Source organism: Mixophyes fleayi, chromosome 4, assembly GCF_038048845.1.
Source record: "Mixophyes fleayi isolate aMixFle1 chromosome 4, aMixFle1.hap1, whole genome shotgun sequence".
NCBI lineage: Eukaryota > Metazoa > Chordata > Amphibia > Anura > Limnodynastidae > Mixophyes > Mixophyes fleayi.
The window spans coordinates 76,974,639-76,988,537 of record NC_134405.1 but is presented as its reverse complement, the minus strand read 5'-3'; the positions used below and the strand labels follow the sequence as shown (position 1 = coordinate 76,988,537).

General features: G+C 40.5%; 1 protein-coding gene across 1 annotated transcript in view; it reads left to right on the top strand.

The window, feature by feature from the left end:
• RAB11FIP1 (RAB11 family interacting protein 1) overlaps positions 1–4,032 on the top strand; it is a 29,728-nt gene extending 25,696 nt beyond the window's left edge. Inside the window, exons 5-6 of the mRNA XM_075207485.1 lie at positions 13–115; positions 2,072–4,032. Coding sequence (XP_075063586.1) covers positions 13–115; positions 2,072–2,287 — 319 coding nt within the window. The 3' untranslated portion in view covers positions 2,288–4,032. The remainder of the gene's footprint in view (positions 1–12; positions 116–2,071) is intronic.
• The last annotated feature ends 9,867 nt before the right edge of the window (positions 4,033–13,899 follow it).

The window sequence follows — 13,899 nt, the reverse complement described above, 5'->3', positions numbered from 1 at the left end:
GTGTCTCTGCAGAACTAACCCAGTGAAGCCACTGAATACAAACCAGAACAAGCCAGTTTCCAACTTCCCTCAGCCAATCAAAAGTCACGAGAATGCACTGAACTCCAACACTAAGGTAAGGTCATGGCAGCACCTACATCACTGGGCTGTATGAGGCAGAGCCGGCACCCTGACCTCTCCTGTGTATGATCCCTAATATAAAGCAGATCACAGGTAAACACACCTGCTGATTCAGCCTAAACATAGACTATATATAATAAACATGTTAATCATTGTTCTCCATTTTACTGATTTAGAAAACTCTGTATACCAAGAACCTTGCACCACAACCTGGTCTTAAGATGGTCATAAATGTACATTTGCAAAGTCACTTTTGGGTGACTGGATATATCATCTATTTTTATCAGGACTGGTGACCAGTCATAATCTGCTTGTCTGTATCAGCCAACCACACTAATCAGATTTAGGATCTGGTTGTTCCACCTAAGCACTGAACAGTCGGATCTGTCCAATTCAGCAAGGTGCTGAGGCCACACCACCTAGGTCTCTATATATGGGGAAGCTTTAATTGGTGGTATCTCCAACTATCTTTTGTATCTTTTACCTATGTATCTCCAACATTACTAGCTAACTAGTGATATTGCAGCTACCTATTGTTTGCAGCACACTGAAAGGCTACAAGCTATTCAAATGGAAAGGCTAAAAGTTTATTGTGATTACAAATGCAGGGACATTTTATTCCAGCAGCAGACTAGTAAAATATAGTACTTCTGGGCAGATACGCTGTGAACAAACCCATTACCCAGGGCATAGTGGTATGCCTCACACCGCACCAATCGTTTATTAAGCCGCCCCCACGATATACAGCACCAGGCAGGCTAGGAAAATACACACACACTTTCACACCAGGTGAGACAGGGAAGAGACCAAAAGCTTGAGGGGTTATTTTAGTACCCTGGGCCTAACAACACATCAGGTGTCGTATTGGAGCTTCCCTCCCACAATGTTGACTGCATATTTTAAGGATATCCAGGCCTGTTGTGGTGTACTTAAGAAGAAGGTTCAGAACCTGACTTGTTGCATTACAACGGTCTCTCTGCTTTTATCAGATCACCATAGAATGCAGCCTATTCCCAGCCAGTGTGATTTCCTTTTTTCTGTGTCTCTATATTTGTTGGCGCCTGGCAGTCATTAACAACTGAATAATTTGACCTAATTGATAATTACATTAATGTTTTTAATTCTCTTGTAAAGAAAAACAAATTGTACAAACAGAAGGCAATTAATTAACTAGCTTCTGCTCTTAATAACGTTTTGTAGAGGAAACATTAATGAAATAGGCATCCTTTCACATTACTGACCGAGGCAATGTGCTTTTCATTAAACCAGGAAGTGGGTTTTTGTGTAAAATCTATTGTGCTGCTACAGTGCTCTCAAATAGAATTCTCCCTGACTGTAAAACACGCATCCATCCCATCCCATCCCTATTAATTAGTAGCCGGAGACCCCTCTTACTGTGACAACGGGTCTTCTCCAACGCCAACTCTTCTTACACATCGCCCCAAATAATTTTATGAGTAACACAATTGTATTTGTCGGTCTACACAAAAAATGATGTAAGCTGATTAATATGAAGTTTATCCATGGTACTCCACAATAATTTTATTGGTGTGTGTGAAAAATATCAGATAGTGAGTGATCAATATACAAAGAGAAATAGATGGCATCAAATGATATGGAGCCTTTTATATTTCCAAAAGTGTCAAATTTTTCAAATAAAGGGTTGGATAATTGTTACATTGAGAGGTTCTGCCTGTAAGTTATTAAACTTTATAGAAATATATTCATTTTATATTTTGTATAGTAGATTTATTCAGTAAACAATGATTAAATGTTTGGGGTGTATTTAATATGGTGTAACCTGTAGCCACCAGTCACACTTGGTTTCATAGAAAAGTACAGGTTAATTTGACTGGTTGCTATGGGTTACAGCACAATATGTGCCTTTGTCCTGTTTCTGTTCTTCCAGTTCACTTGCTTAATCGGCGTGTTACCTTCTTTTCATTGCCAGAAATATGAGCAGTCAGATCCTGCCTCTGCATATGCCCAGCTGACGCACGATGAGCTTATCCAACTGGTATTAAAGCAGAAAGACACCATCAGCAAGAAGGAAGCTCATGCACGAGAGCTGGAGGAGTACATTGACAATCTACTGGTGCGGGTGATGGAGGAAACACCCAATATTCTGCGGAACGGACCACAGTTCCTTAAGGCTGGAAAGATCTAAACTCCATTAAAGACTGATGCACTAAACTTCTCATACACCAAGTTAGGAAACATTATCGGACTCCAAAACTTGCTCCTTATTGTGAGCCAGAGCTGGGTGTAGTCTAGAAAGATGATTGGTTGACGTGAGATTGTTATAATCCTGTATGTTAATAGAAATGGTAGGGTAAGTGATAAGCGGTGTAGAATTTTATGGTAATATCCATTTTTGTAAAACTTGGATATGAATTTGGCATAAATACTACGTAGAGGTTAGGGAGATAAAGGTGAGTGTCCTGCAGGGGTCGGTCATGGGCATCAAACTTATGGTCACTGATGCATCTGGTATTTATGGTAACCTTCTTTTATAACTCATCTCTTTCCTTCTGGAAACATACAACATTCCAGTAGCTTTCTCTAGCCTATCAGGCGGACATTGTGAAGAGAGTGCATCATACTATAATAAGTGACCCTTATTTTAAGAAGTGTAAGTTAATATGAGCATATTCTATATGTGTATATTTATGTGCCTTGTAAATATGAACCTATCATTTATTGCTGTAACTAGGTCATAACCTGTGCCTTTATTGCAGGGAAATGTATAAGGAGATCTATATTTCTATTCACGTTGATCAATATTTTATCTTAAATTAATATTTTTTTTTTGCAGTGAACACACTTTTATACTGACATGAGCACAAATAAAATGAGGGTACATACTGCACAGACAATCTGTACTGGATTATATTAGATGATAGAAGCTGGTTTTATGGCTGTGCATGAAAATTTTAATTTTTCCTTTCTGTCCCTGGGCATTATTCCTACATTACCTACATGAAATAAGCCACTTTCACCTACTTTAAAATCAGAATGATTTTTAAACTTGGATAGTCATATATTTTATATCTAATGCAATGTACCACTAATGCAGTTTATATCTGCTCACTGTGATGGCTGATGCACGTGCTAGTCTGACCACACGTTGCCTTGATAGTTCATGACATATCAAATACTAAAAGCAGTATAGCATATGTGGTCATTAATACCCAGGATGTTCTATATATACCACATCTGCACTTCACTCATGGGGGGAGATCCAGTTGCTGGCGATGTGGGGAGGGCACATTACCACGATGTCCAGCTGCGCACACTGTCGGCTATTACAGAATCTCAGCTGACTTTTCCGTGCACCGCTATGGGGTGCGAGGGAACAACTGAGCGAAGATTCCCACCATAACATCTGTACAATGTGTCTCTGTGGATCTTCCAGAGATACACCGTGCTGAACTGCATCCCCCCCATAGAATTATGTGTATACAGCCTGACTGCAATGCTATTGGGTAAAGCTACTGTGTTCCGGCCTTCACGCTTGTTATGGTCTTTCTTTTTATTATGGAAGTGCCTTCTGGGTGTTAATTAGTTTAAGCCTATCAGCACAAATCAGCTATGATCCCTTAATAGATCTTCTTAACCCAGTGCTGCTGCCTTAAATCTTTGCACTTCGATGATCCTGGAAGACAACGGAATAACTTCATCATGTTGAAGAGAGAACCTTTGTGCCTTTAGCTGATGGATAATAAGACATGTTTAATACAGAACAATGTGGCTCAATTGCTGGTTTTGAGTGGCTTCCATAAGAGCCAGCACTTGCTGGTTAGTCTAGCAGCACTTTATAAAGTACAAACTGATCTTATGTAAACTGGATGTTTTTCTTTTTTGTAGTGATGATATATTTATAAAAAGAATAAATACTTATTTTAAATCTGAGAGATGAATTTGTATTCACCGTAGTTCTGTGTCTGTTTATTCCAAGTGTGAGTTCTTGCACCCTCATTACATCCTCCTATTCCCGGTTACAGGACTTTTTTTTTCGGGCTGCACCCACTGTATGGAATTCTCTCCCTCGCACAGTAAGACTCTCTTCTGGTCTACAAGCTTTCAAGCGTTCTCTGAAAACCTACCTCTTCAGACAAGCTTATAATATTCCTCAGCCACCCTCTTAACCTCGCTACCTTTAGCCTGTTACACAATTTCACACAAGACAACTACCCCCTGACCAACATTGTTATGTGACGTGTTCATTTAGCTTATGAGTCACTTTTATCTCTGCAGTCTGGCTGGGCCACGATGCAAAATGTAGACTTAACCTCATGTGTCAATCTCCCATTGTCCCATAGATTGTAAGCTTGCGAACAGGGCCTTCTCACCTCTTTGTCTGTTTTACCCAGTTTGTTTATTATGTTTGTCCCCAATTGTAAAGCGCTACGGAATATGTTGGCGCTATATAAATAAATGATGATGATGATGACTTTCCAACTGCATAGAAACCAGTACTTAAAAACTGGTGTTTCCTTCACCCCCTCTATAACCATCTGTTTCTGCATTTCAGCCAGTGATGTGGTAACAGTGGATGTGGTACAAACTACAGTATGTATGGCCTACTGCACAAGTCTCCAGTGTAGACAAACGCTAGCCTTTGAAGTCAGTGTGCAATTTCCTTGAGAGACGTCTTAATTCAAATCCTCCAATGAATCATGTTCACGTTACAGGCTGTCGGAGCTAAATATTGCCTGTCAACAGCATATTTTATTTATATACTGTTAGAAAAGGGTATTGAAACCCACATATGTGGGTGTACCTGTAGCTGTGTTATAATAATAGACGGCGATAGTGTTACCAAGCATGTGTGATGATTAAGTGACCTTTACATGTGACTTGAATGAGTGATTACAGGAAGTGAAACTGCATGTTTGATTATTCCACTGTGCAAATACTGGCTGGCATTTTGTCAAGTCTTACATTGCACATATAATGTGTATTACCTATTGTGATTGTGTTAAACATACCAGAACTACTTACAATACCTTAATTACCAAAGCCTCTAAACTAACCATGATGACCCTTCCCTTATTTTTAAACTGTTTAAATCAACATAAATTAGCATCTATTAACTTAGTAAAAACTAGCAGGCTTCTATAATTCCCAGATAAGCCATAGAACACTGGAGCCTTGTGAAATACAAAGGCTGCATTGCTCTATTGCAGTTAATTCAGATGCATATTAAATTATCAACTGAAACCATGTAGAATGCATTGGAGCACATTGCTGTGTAGTCTGTGTATTCCTTGTTTTATATGGCTGAAATGGCGACAATACCATTGGTGTAAACCATTTGGTCATTTTTATATACTATTTTGTCTTATCCTTTGAATTTCCATGTCCTCATTTGTTTAGAATGAGAAATTACTTACCAGCTATTGTTTTTAGTGAAGACTATGATGGCACCTACGATGTAGCTTCACATAGAGAAGTGAAAATAGTAGTGCATATTCCTCTTATCTTACTATTATTTATTGATAAGGCTCTGCAGTGCCATACAATGTAGGAGATCAAACAACATCCAGTAGAACAAGGAATAAACAGCAGGTATATAGTCCAAGCATATAACTGTTACAGAACAGCCAGTGTGGGAGTGAGTTACACAGAGGAGGAGCAGCACAAGAGAAGTCTTGAAGGTTGGAGTGACCGTCTGTAATCGGTGGGGAGGTGAAGCAGCAGTCATTGGCAGAGTGGATGGGAAATGAGGTGATAGATGTAAGGGAGAGTAGTTTTGATACATTATAGGTGAGGAGTTTGAACTGGATTTTGCAGGGGATAAGGGAGCCAGTGTAGCGACTATCAGAGAGGATAGGGTTATGCAGAGGGACGATAGAGTAAGATAGAAGTGGTGTTGAGGGTCTATTAAAGTGAGAGGGAGGCGGCAGAGGAGGTTGCAATAGCATCATCATTTTATATAACGCCAGCAGATTCCGTAGCGCTTTGCAATTGGGAACAAACCGTAATAAAACAATACTGGGTAATACGTACAGAGAAGTAAGTGGGCCCTGATCGCAAGCTTACAATCTATGGGACAATGGTTTCATACACAAGGGTAAGGGCTGCATCATATTGAATATTTGTCCTGCTAGAATGCAAAGGTTACAAAGTATTTAGTGGGCTGTACGCTCAGTCACATAACTATGGTTGTTGTCTTGTGTTAGCTGTGTAGAGGGTGGTAATAGGGTAACCGAGGAAGATTAAGAGGATGGTTGAGGAATATTATAAGCTTGTCTGAAGAGGGGGGTTTTCAGAGAATGAAGACTAGAGGAAAATCCATAAAGTGGGTGCAGTCCGAAAAAAGTCCTGTAACCGGGAATGGGAGGAAAAGTGGAAGAGAGATGCAGAACGGAGTTGTCGAGTTGGGAGATATTTTGAGATAAGTGAGGAGATGCAATTTTGTTGATGGCCTTTGCTGTTGGTAGAAGAATTTTATATTGGAAAAACAGGCAACCAATGTAGAGACTAAAGCTGGGTACACACTACAGGGTTTTTGTCCAATAATCGGCTCAACCAGCTGACATACGACCGCTCTTTCGAAAGTTGGGTCAGTGTGTGTAGTGACACGATGGTCGAAAGTCTGCCCAAATAGACGATTATCGCCTCATTTGGTTGGTCGTACTGTTCAATTTTTTTCCGATCAATCAGCTAACGATCATGTAGTGTGTATGCACTCATGCTGACGATCTCCATAGAGTTTAGAGTCTGTCTCTTTTCAGACGATGCTAGCGATGAATGTCAGAGTGAATAAATGTAGAGAGTGCTGTAGAAGAAATAATTCATTTGTTTGTTCTGAGACAGAATATTTTGTTTGAGTCACAGAAGCTAATGAAATTTGTTGGGACATGTGGATAGCTATAACAAGGCGGTTTTAATACGTGTGACAGTAGTGAATGAATTAATATTGTGCTGTCATGCTCCGGACTAGAGGACCAGATGAAGAGCACAGTTCTGAAGGTAAACCGTGTCAGTGTGTATGCATGAATCATCAGACTGATCGGACCTTCAGTCGTAGGTATAATCGTTTGAGATAGCAGGTTGGTCTGAACAATTCTTCAGTGTGTACCCAGCTTAACGGAGTGACTCGGCAGATGAAAAACTATTTGCAAGGAAAAGATTGTTGGGGCTTAAGTCTGATTTTGGGAAGACCAGTAAGGAGGGAATGTGGGAGATGAGTGCATGAATTAAAGTTTATGCAGTGTCTTGTCTTGTGAGATATGTGGATAAGTTTTGGTAATGTCCAGAGTGAGAAAGGGCCTGATACTAGAGATGTTTTGCAAGTGGGAGTGGCATAATTGGAAGAGGAACTGAATGTGGGAAATGAACAAGAGGGGCGGGAGGATGACGCCCAGGCCCCAAACTTGTGGAACAGAAGAGAGGGTAGTGTCAATGGCCTTTAAAAAAAATAAACCCACCTCCACAGAAAGACACACCAGCATGGCTGCCAGTCACAGACTCTGACTCTTGGCATGTCATTTTAAGGTGAGGGGAGGATGTTGCAGTGCAGTCAGAGGTGTGTCCCAAAGCTGTGCTTCTGCTCAGTTTGCCATGTGACTGGTTGCCATGGTAGTCACAGAACACTGGGAACTGCAGCATTAATCATTGATAGCAGCCTGAAGAAGCAAACCAAGGATTGCCAACCTCCTTTTTATAGCCTGCCATAGTGATTAATGTAGAAAAAAAACAATTAATTACATGCTATTCGCATTTTTAATCCATTCTCCCTACGTGTTGCGGTGATCTATCGTCCCCCTGGAGCACACCAACAATTTATTGAGGATTTCTCTGCATGGCTCCCTCACTTCTTATCTTCAGACATCCCCACCATCATCATGGGTGACTTCAACATCCCCATTGATAACCCACCTTCCAAAGCTGCTTCCAAACTACTCTCTATAACATCCTCACTTGACCTCTCCCAGTGGATTGAATCATCTACTCATAAGGATGGCCACTGCCTTGATCTTGTTTTCTCTAGACTATGCTCAGTTTCTAATTTTATTAATACACCCTTCCCCCTCTCAGATCATCACCTTATCAGCTACACTCTCACCCCCACTGCTCTAACCTCTCTACTGTCTAACTCAACCAAGCCTCCTCATACTCGTAGAAATCTTAATTCTATTAATCTTCAACAATTTTCCACCTCTCTCCAACACCTTCTCTCCCCTATCTCTACATTCTCATCCCCTGAGATGGCAGTACCTCATTTTCACCTAACCTTAGCAATGGCCCTTGATCAAGTGGCTCCAGCGACACTTTATACTACACGTCGACTTCGATGTCAACCATGGCACACCAAAGCAACACGAAATCTTCAAAAACTGTCCCGTAAAGCAGAACGTCACTGGCGTAAATCTCGAAGCTCTAATGACTTCTTCACATATACTTCTGTCTACCACTCCTATCGAAATGCTCTGGACACTGCAAAACAAACATACTTTCAATCTCTTATCTATGCTCAGGCTTCTAACCCCAAACGCCTTTTCAATACATTTAATCATCTTCTCAATCCTCCCACCCCGAACCCTCAATCTACTATCAGTGCTCAGGATCTTGCTTCCTACTTCAAGGACAAGATTGACAAGATCAGACTAGAAATGGTATCCTCTTCCTCAACAAGCCATCAGCTCATTTCCTTCCCACTACCCTCTGACACCCTTTCTTCATTTGACCCCACAAATGAAGAGGAAATTTCTACGCTCTTCTTATCTTCCTACTCTACCTCCTGTCCTCTTGATCCTATTCCCTCGCAAATTGGTAGATCCCTGTCTTCTGTGCTCATTTCACCTCTAACTCAAATCTGTAATCTCTCACTCTCTACTGGCATCTTTCCATCACTATACAAGCATGCAGTGATTACTCCTATTCTAAAAAAACAAAACTCCGACCCAAACTCTCTCTCAAATTACCGTCCCATCTCTCAGCTCCCTTGCCCCTCCAAGCTTCTAGAGAGACTTGCCTACACTCGCCTCACACGCTTTCTTTCCACAAACAACCTGTTGGATCCTCTTCAGTCTGGCTTTCGTTCTCAACACTCCACAGAGACTGCGCTGACCAAGGTTGTTAATGATCTGATCACTGCTAAGACTGAACGCCATTACTCTCTCCTAATTCTCCTTGATCTCTCGGCTGCATTTGACACCGTTGACCACTCTCTTCTCATACAAACGCTGCAATCCCTAGGTCTTCAAGACACAGTTCTATCCTGGTTCTCATCTTACCTCTCTAATCGCTCTTTCACTGTTAATTTCTCTGGAGCCACCTCTGCTCCGCTTCCCCTATCAGTTGGAGTACCACAAGGCTCGGTGCTAGGTCCTCTGCTGTTCTCTATCTATACCGCTTCTCTTGGAAATCTAATAAGTTCCTTTGGCTTTCAGTATCATCTCTATGCGGATGATACCCAAATCTATCTATCCTCTCCTGATATCTCGACATCTGTGTTGTCCCGTGTAACTGACTGTCTTTCTGCCATTTCATCTTGGATGTCCTCTCGTCAACTCAAACTTAATCTTTCTAAAACAGAGTTAATAATATTCCCACCCGCCAACAAGAGCATACTTGACATTTCTATCTCTGTTGATAACATGACCATAAATCCCACCCCACAAGCTCGCTGCCTAGGTGTAATCCTTGATTCACGCCTATCCTTTGTTCCCCACATTGACTCTATATCTAAATCATGTTACATACATCTAAAGAACATTTCCAGAATCCGCACATATCTCACACAAGACACTGCTAAAACCTTAATTCATGCACTAATCATCTCCCGCATTGACTATTGCAATTCCCTCCTTACTGGTCTTCCCAAAAACAGACTCAAACCCCTAAAATCTATTTTGCATGCTTCGGCAAGACTGATTTTCCTTGCAAATAGCTATTCCTCTGTTGAATCACTCTGTATGTCTCTACACTGGCTGCCTGTCTTCTACCGAATCCAATATAAAATACTTTTACTAACCTACAAGGCCATCAACAAACTGCACCAACATACATCTCCTCTCTTGTCTCAAAATATCTCCCAACTCGGCAACTCCGTTCTGCAAAAGATCTGCGTCTCTCATCCACCCTCATTACATCCTCCCATTCCCGGTTACAGGACTTTTTTCGGGCTGCACCCACTCTATGGAACTCTCTCCCTCGCACAATAAGACTCTCCTCTGTTCTACAAACTTTCAAGCGTTCTCTGAAAACCTACCTATTCAGACAAGCTTATAATATTCCTCAACCACCATCTTAACCTCACTACCTTTAGCCTGTTACACAATTTCACAGAAGACAACTACCCCCGGACCAACATTGTTGTGTGACAGGATCATTTAGCTTATGAGTCACCTTACCTTTGCAGTCTGGCTGGGCCAAGATGCAAAATGTATACTTAACCTCATGTGTCAATCTCCCATTGTCCCATAGATTGTAAGCTTGCGAGCAGGGCCTTCTCACCTCTTTGTCTGTTTTACCCAGTTTGTTTATTAGTTTATTACGTTTGTCCCCAATTGTAAAGCGCTACGGAATATGTTGGCGCTATATAAATAAATGATGATGATGATGATGATGATGGGAATGCTTCTTTAACTGCCAAAATGAAAGTTAATTATGCAATGCAAAACACAATGCCTTTTTATAAGGGAGGGGGGAGAACAGGGTGATCATATCAAAATGACTTTCAGAAACAAAACAGAAAGGTGAAATAGAACTGGGTCTAATTTTGAGAAACTACTTTAAAGTGAAACCTCATTAAAACACCATTGGGGTAAGTTGTGTACAATGAAATCTAATTGAAGTTTGTAATTTGTATGTACTAAACACAACAACAGCTGTTTTGCTTTCAAATGGGAGAACCATAGCACGAGAGTAGACACCAGAACGTTTCCACAATATTACAGTATACGCAGTCACTGCATAATGAAGTACTGTGGAAAAAAATTCACACCGTAACGCCAGGAAAATAATACGGCTATGGGAATACATTTGTGGAAAATACAAAACTGGAAATGGAGCTTGTATAAACATTGAAAACAAGACAAATGTTGGAAACACTCTGAGGATGTATCTTAAAGGAACCAAGTAGGGTGTTTAAAACTAAAACTCCACCCAGATTGAAAATTACCCTCCTTCCCCCATCTAGCAAGACAGGTGTTTGATGAACACCTGTGTCAAGAGTTTTGATCAAATATAAATTGCTGACAAGCTTGGATATCAATCTCTCCTGCTTCTGGGGGAGAGCTGACTATTAGTCAGGTGGTCCCTGCAGTACTGCCAGCTGCAGGGGATTATTATAGTATTGTGTTACTACTGGATGGAGATCTTTATTCATTGGAAAAGTGACCTTTTTGGATCCATAAGTTATAAATATATTAAACCCATTAATGGTATTATCCTATAGGACAGAGTCCTGAATTCTGTTTTTCAAGTCCAAAAAATGTCAGATATCTTATCCGAGATAATGGTAAAATCTCCACCTATATACTCACCATAACCATGAAAGTCTGCAAAAGACCTAGTAAGCCCTACAACATTTACATTCTTACATAGAAACATTACGCTTCCTGGTTTGACAGACAAGGTGGGCATCTGAACAGGGGCTGTTCTTACATGTTCACCTCCCTCTGAAACATTAGGAATTTACCTTTGCACCTTCAATCCTCCAGGCATCTGCCGTGGCTCCGGTGGAGGTACACTACCCAGGCAGGGAATGTTGGGAGCCATACGTCCCAACACTCCAAACTGGAAATTCAGGACGCTTTATGCAACAATCTAATCTATGAAGCCCTTTAGTTACCCACTTTAGCCCCTAATTCACTAATCTACACCCCTTTGCTGCAGAACCTCGGTACTGTCAATTATGTCATAGCAGGACTTCTTCTTTAAGGTACAGCTTTCATATCTGATAATGAAGTGGTTTAATTTGCACAGTTAGTCGCATGGACAAAGGTCAAGTGCAATTTGCATGTCTCTCATACCTTCCAAGGTTAGAAAACAATTTACACAGATATTTTACAGTGACAGCTGCAGACAGAAAACTACACCTTCCTAACATGACTTTTGCACATGAGCATAATATCATTCCATTACAATTCCTATATAGACCTCGAACACTACACATGATCATTACAGAATTCTGTTACACTCTGTACAGACATAGGACACTACACCCAACCACCATGACCTGACCATTGAAAATGATCATAATATAATTCTAGTACATTGTACATTGTATATAGACATAGGACACTACACCCAACCAACATGACCTGACCACTGGACATAATCTTAATACAATGCTATAACTTTTTAAATATTTACTTTACTAAAATAAAATGTATCCTATCCAAATACAATATAAGAAATTGTATTGAAGACAAATTCAGCAATAAACAGCAATGAAAAAGTTAATAATATTAGAGAGGTTTTTCGTCTTCAGACAAATTTAATTTGTTGGTTTGTGCATGAATTTCTGCAACTTTGACAAAATACTCAGAGGTGTTCCTGCCCCATATGCTACCTGAGGAAAGATCTTGCAATGGAGATACAGGGGAGGCAGAGAATGTATCCACCCTGCACTGCATACCCTTTTCTCATTGCTCCTTACAAAATGACTGCAGACACTGAATGAGGAGATAAGTGACTGCTGCGGGGTAGAGAAAAGATATGCTGGGAGCAGGGAGGCAAAGTGAGAACATCATCTCTGCTGCCCCAAGAACACCCTGAGACGTGCAATGTCTTTTTACTGACCAAAGCTTTTATATCAACCAGGCACAGGGTTTTTTTTTTTGTGTCTTGTTCTTGAACAGAACTTTTAACTATTCTGATGATACAATTGTATCCATGGCATAAAGCAGATCAGAGCTGTGTGATATCCAAGGGGAAAAAAAATGAATCTTGTCTAGATGATAAAAAGAAAAATGCATAAAGCAGATATAAAGCATTGTATTTAATACAAGTTTCAAGAACAGATGTATAAATCAATATATTCCCCATCACCTGCCATTCATACATTACAAACTCTCAGATCTGCCTCCAACCTGCACCTTGCCTCCTGATAGCCACCTTACTCCAGCTTCCAAGATTTGTTCCATGCTGCTCCCCACTTTTGAAACTCCTTATCACACCTGAGCAAACTCTCCCCCAACCTTTCAGGCACTCTCTCAAAGCCTATCATCGCCTGATCCTACTTACTACCAGGTATAGTCTAAACTCTACTCTGAGACCCACTAGCTCCTATTATCTACGCGTCCTCTCCCTCTACAATGTAAGTTCTCCTGAGCAGAGCCCTTCCTACCCCGTCTAAAGTATGCACCTCTCTTGTGAAGCCTTACAAATAAACAATGATAGTAAGTATGATGTACAAATCAATATATTAAAGTTGTCTGAAGCTGTGTGAACCCTTCTTAAAAACTAGGGACATTTTCAGGAATAAAAACTTGCAGCAACAAATGTTCAACAGCAGCGCCACCTAGTGTCTGATAATTTACTTTTAGCCACGAGATGGACTTAAAGCATCATTGTTTCCAGCCAATACATTTTTTCACTATTAAAATACCGCTTAAGTATCAACTTAGCCAAACTGTAGCTCTGCAACTTTTGTAGCACTTTAACCCTGATTGACCACAACAGCTAAAAAGAGCTCCCTGCACTCTGTGTTATTACAAAAACGTCTTTCTGGTGCACAATACAAAACTTAAGAAGGTAGAGAAAGATAGGGGATGTGACTTTGTGTTATGTGAAACACAGGATTCTAAAAAAAAAAAAATG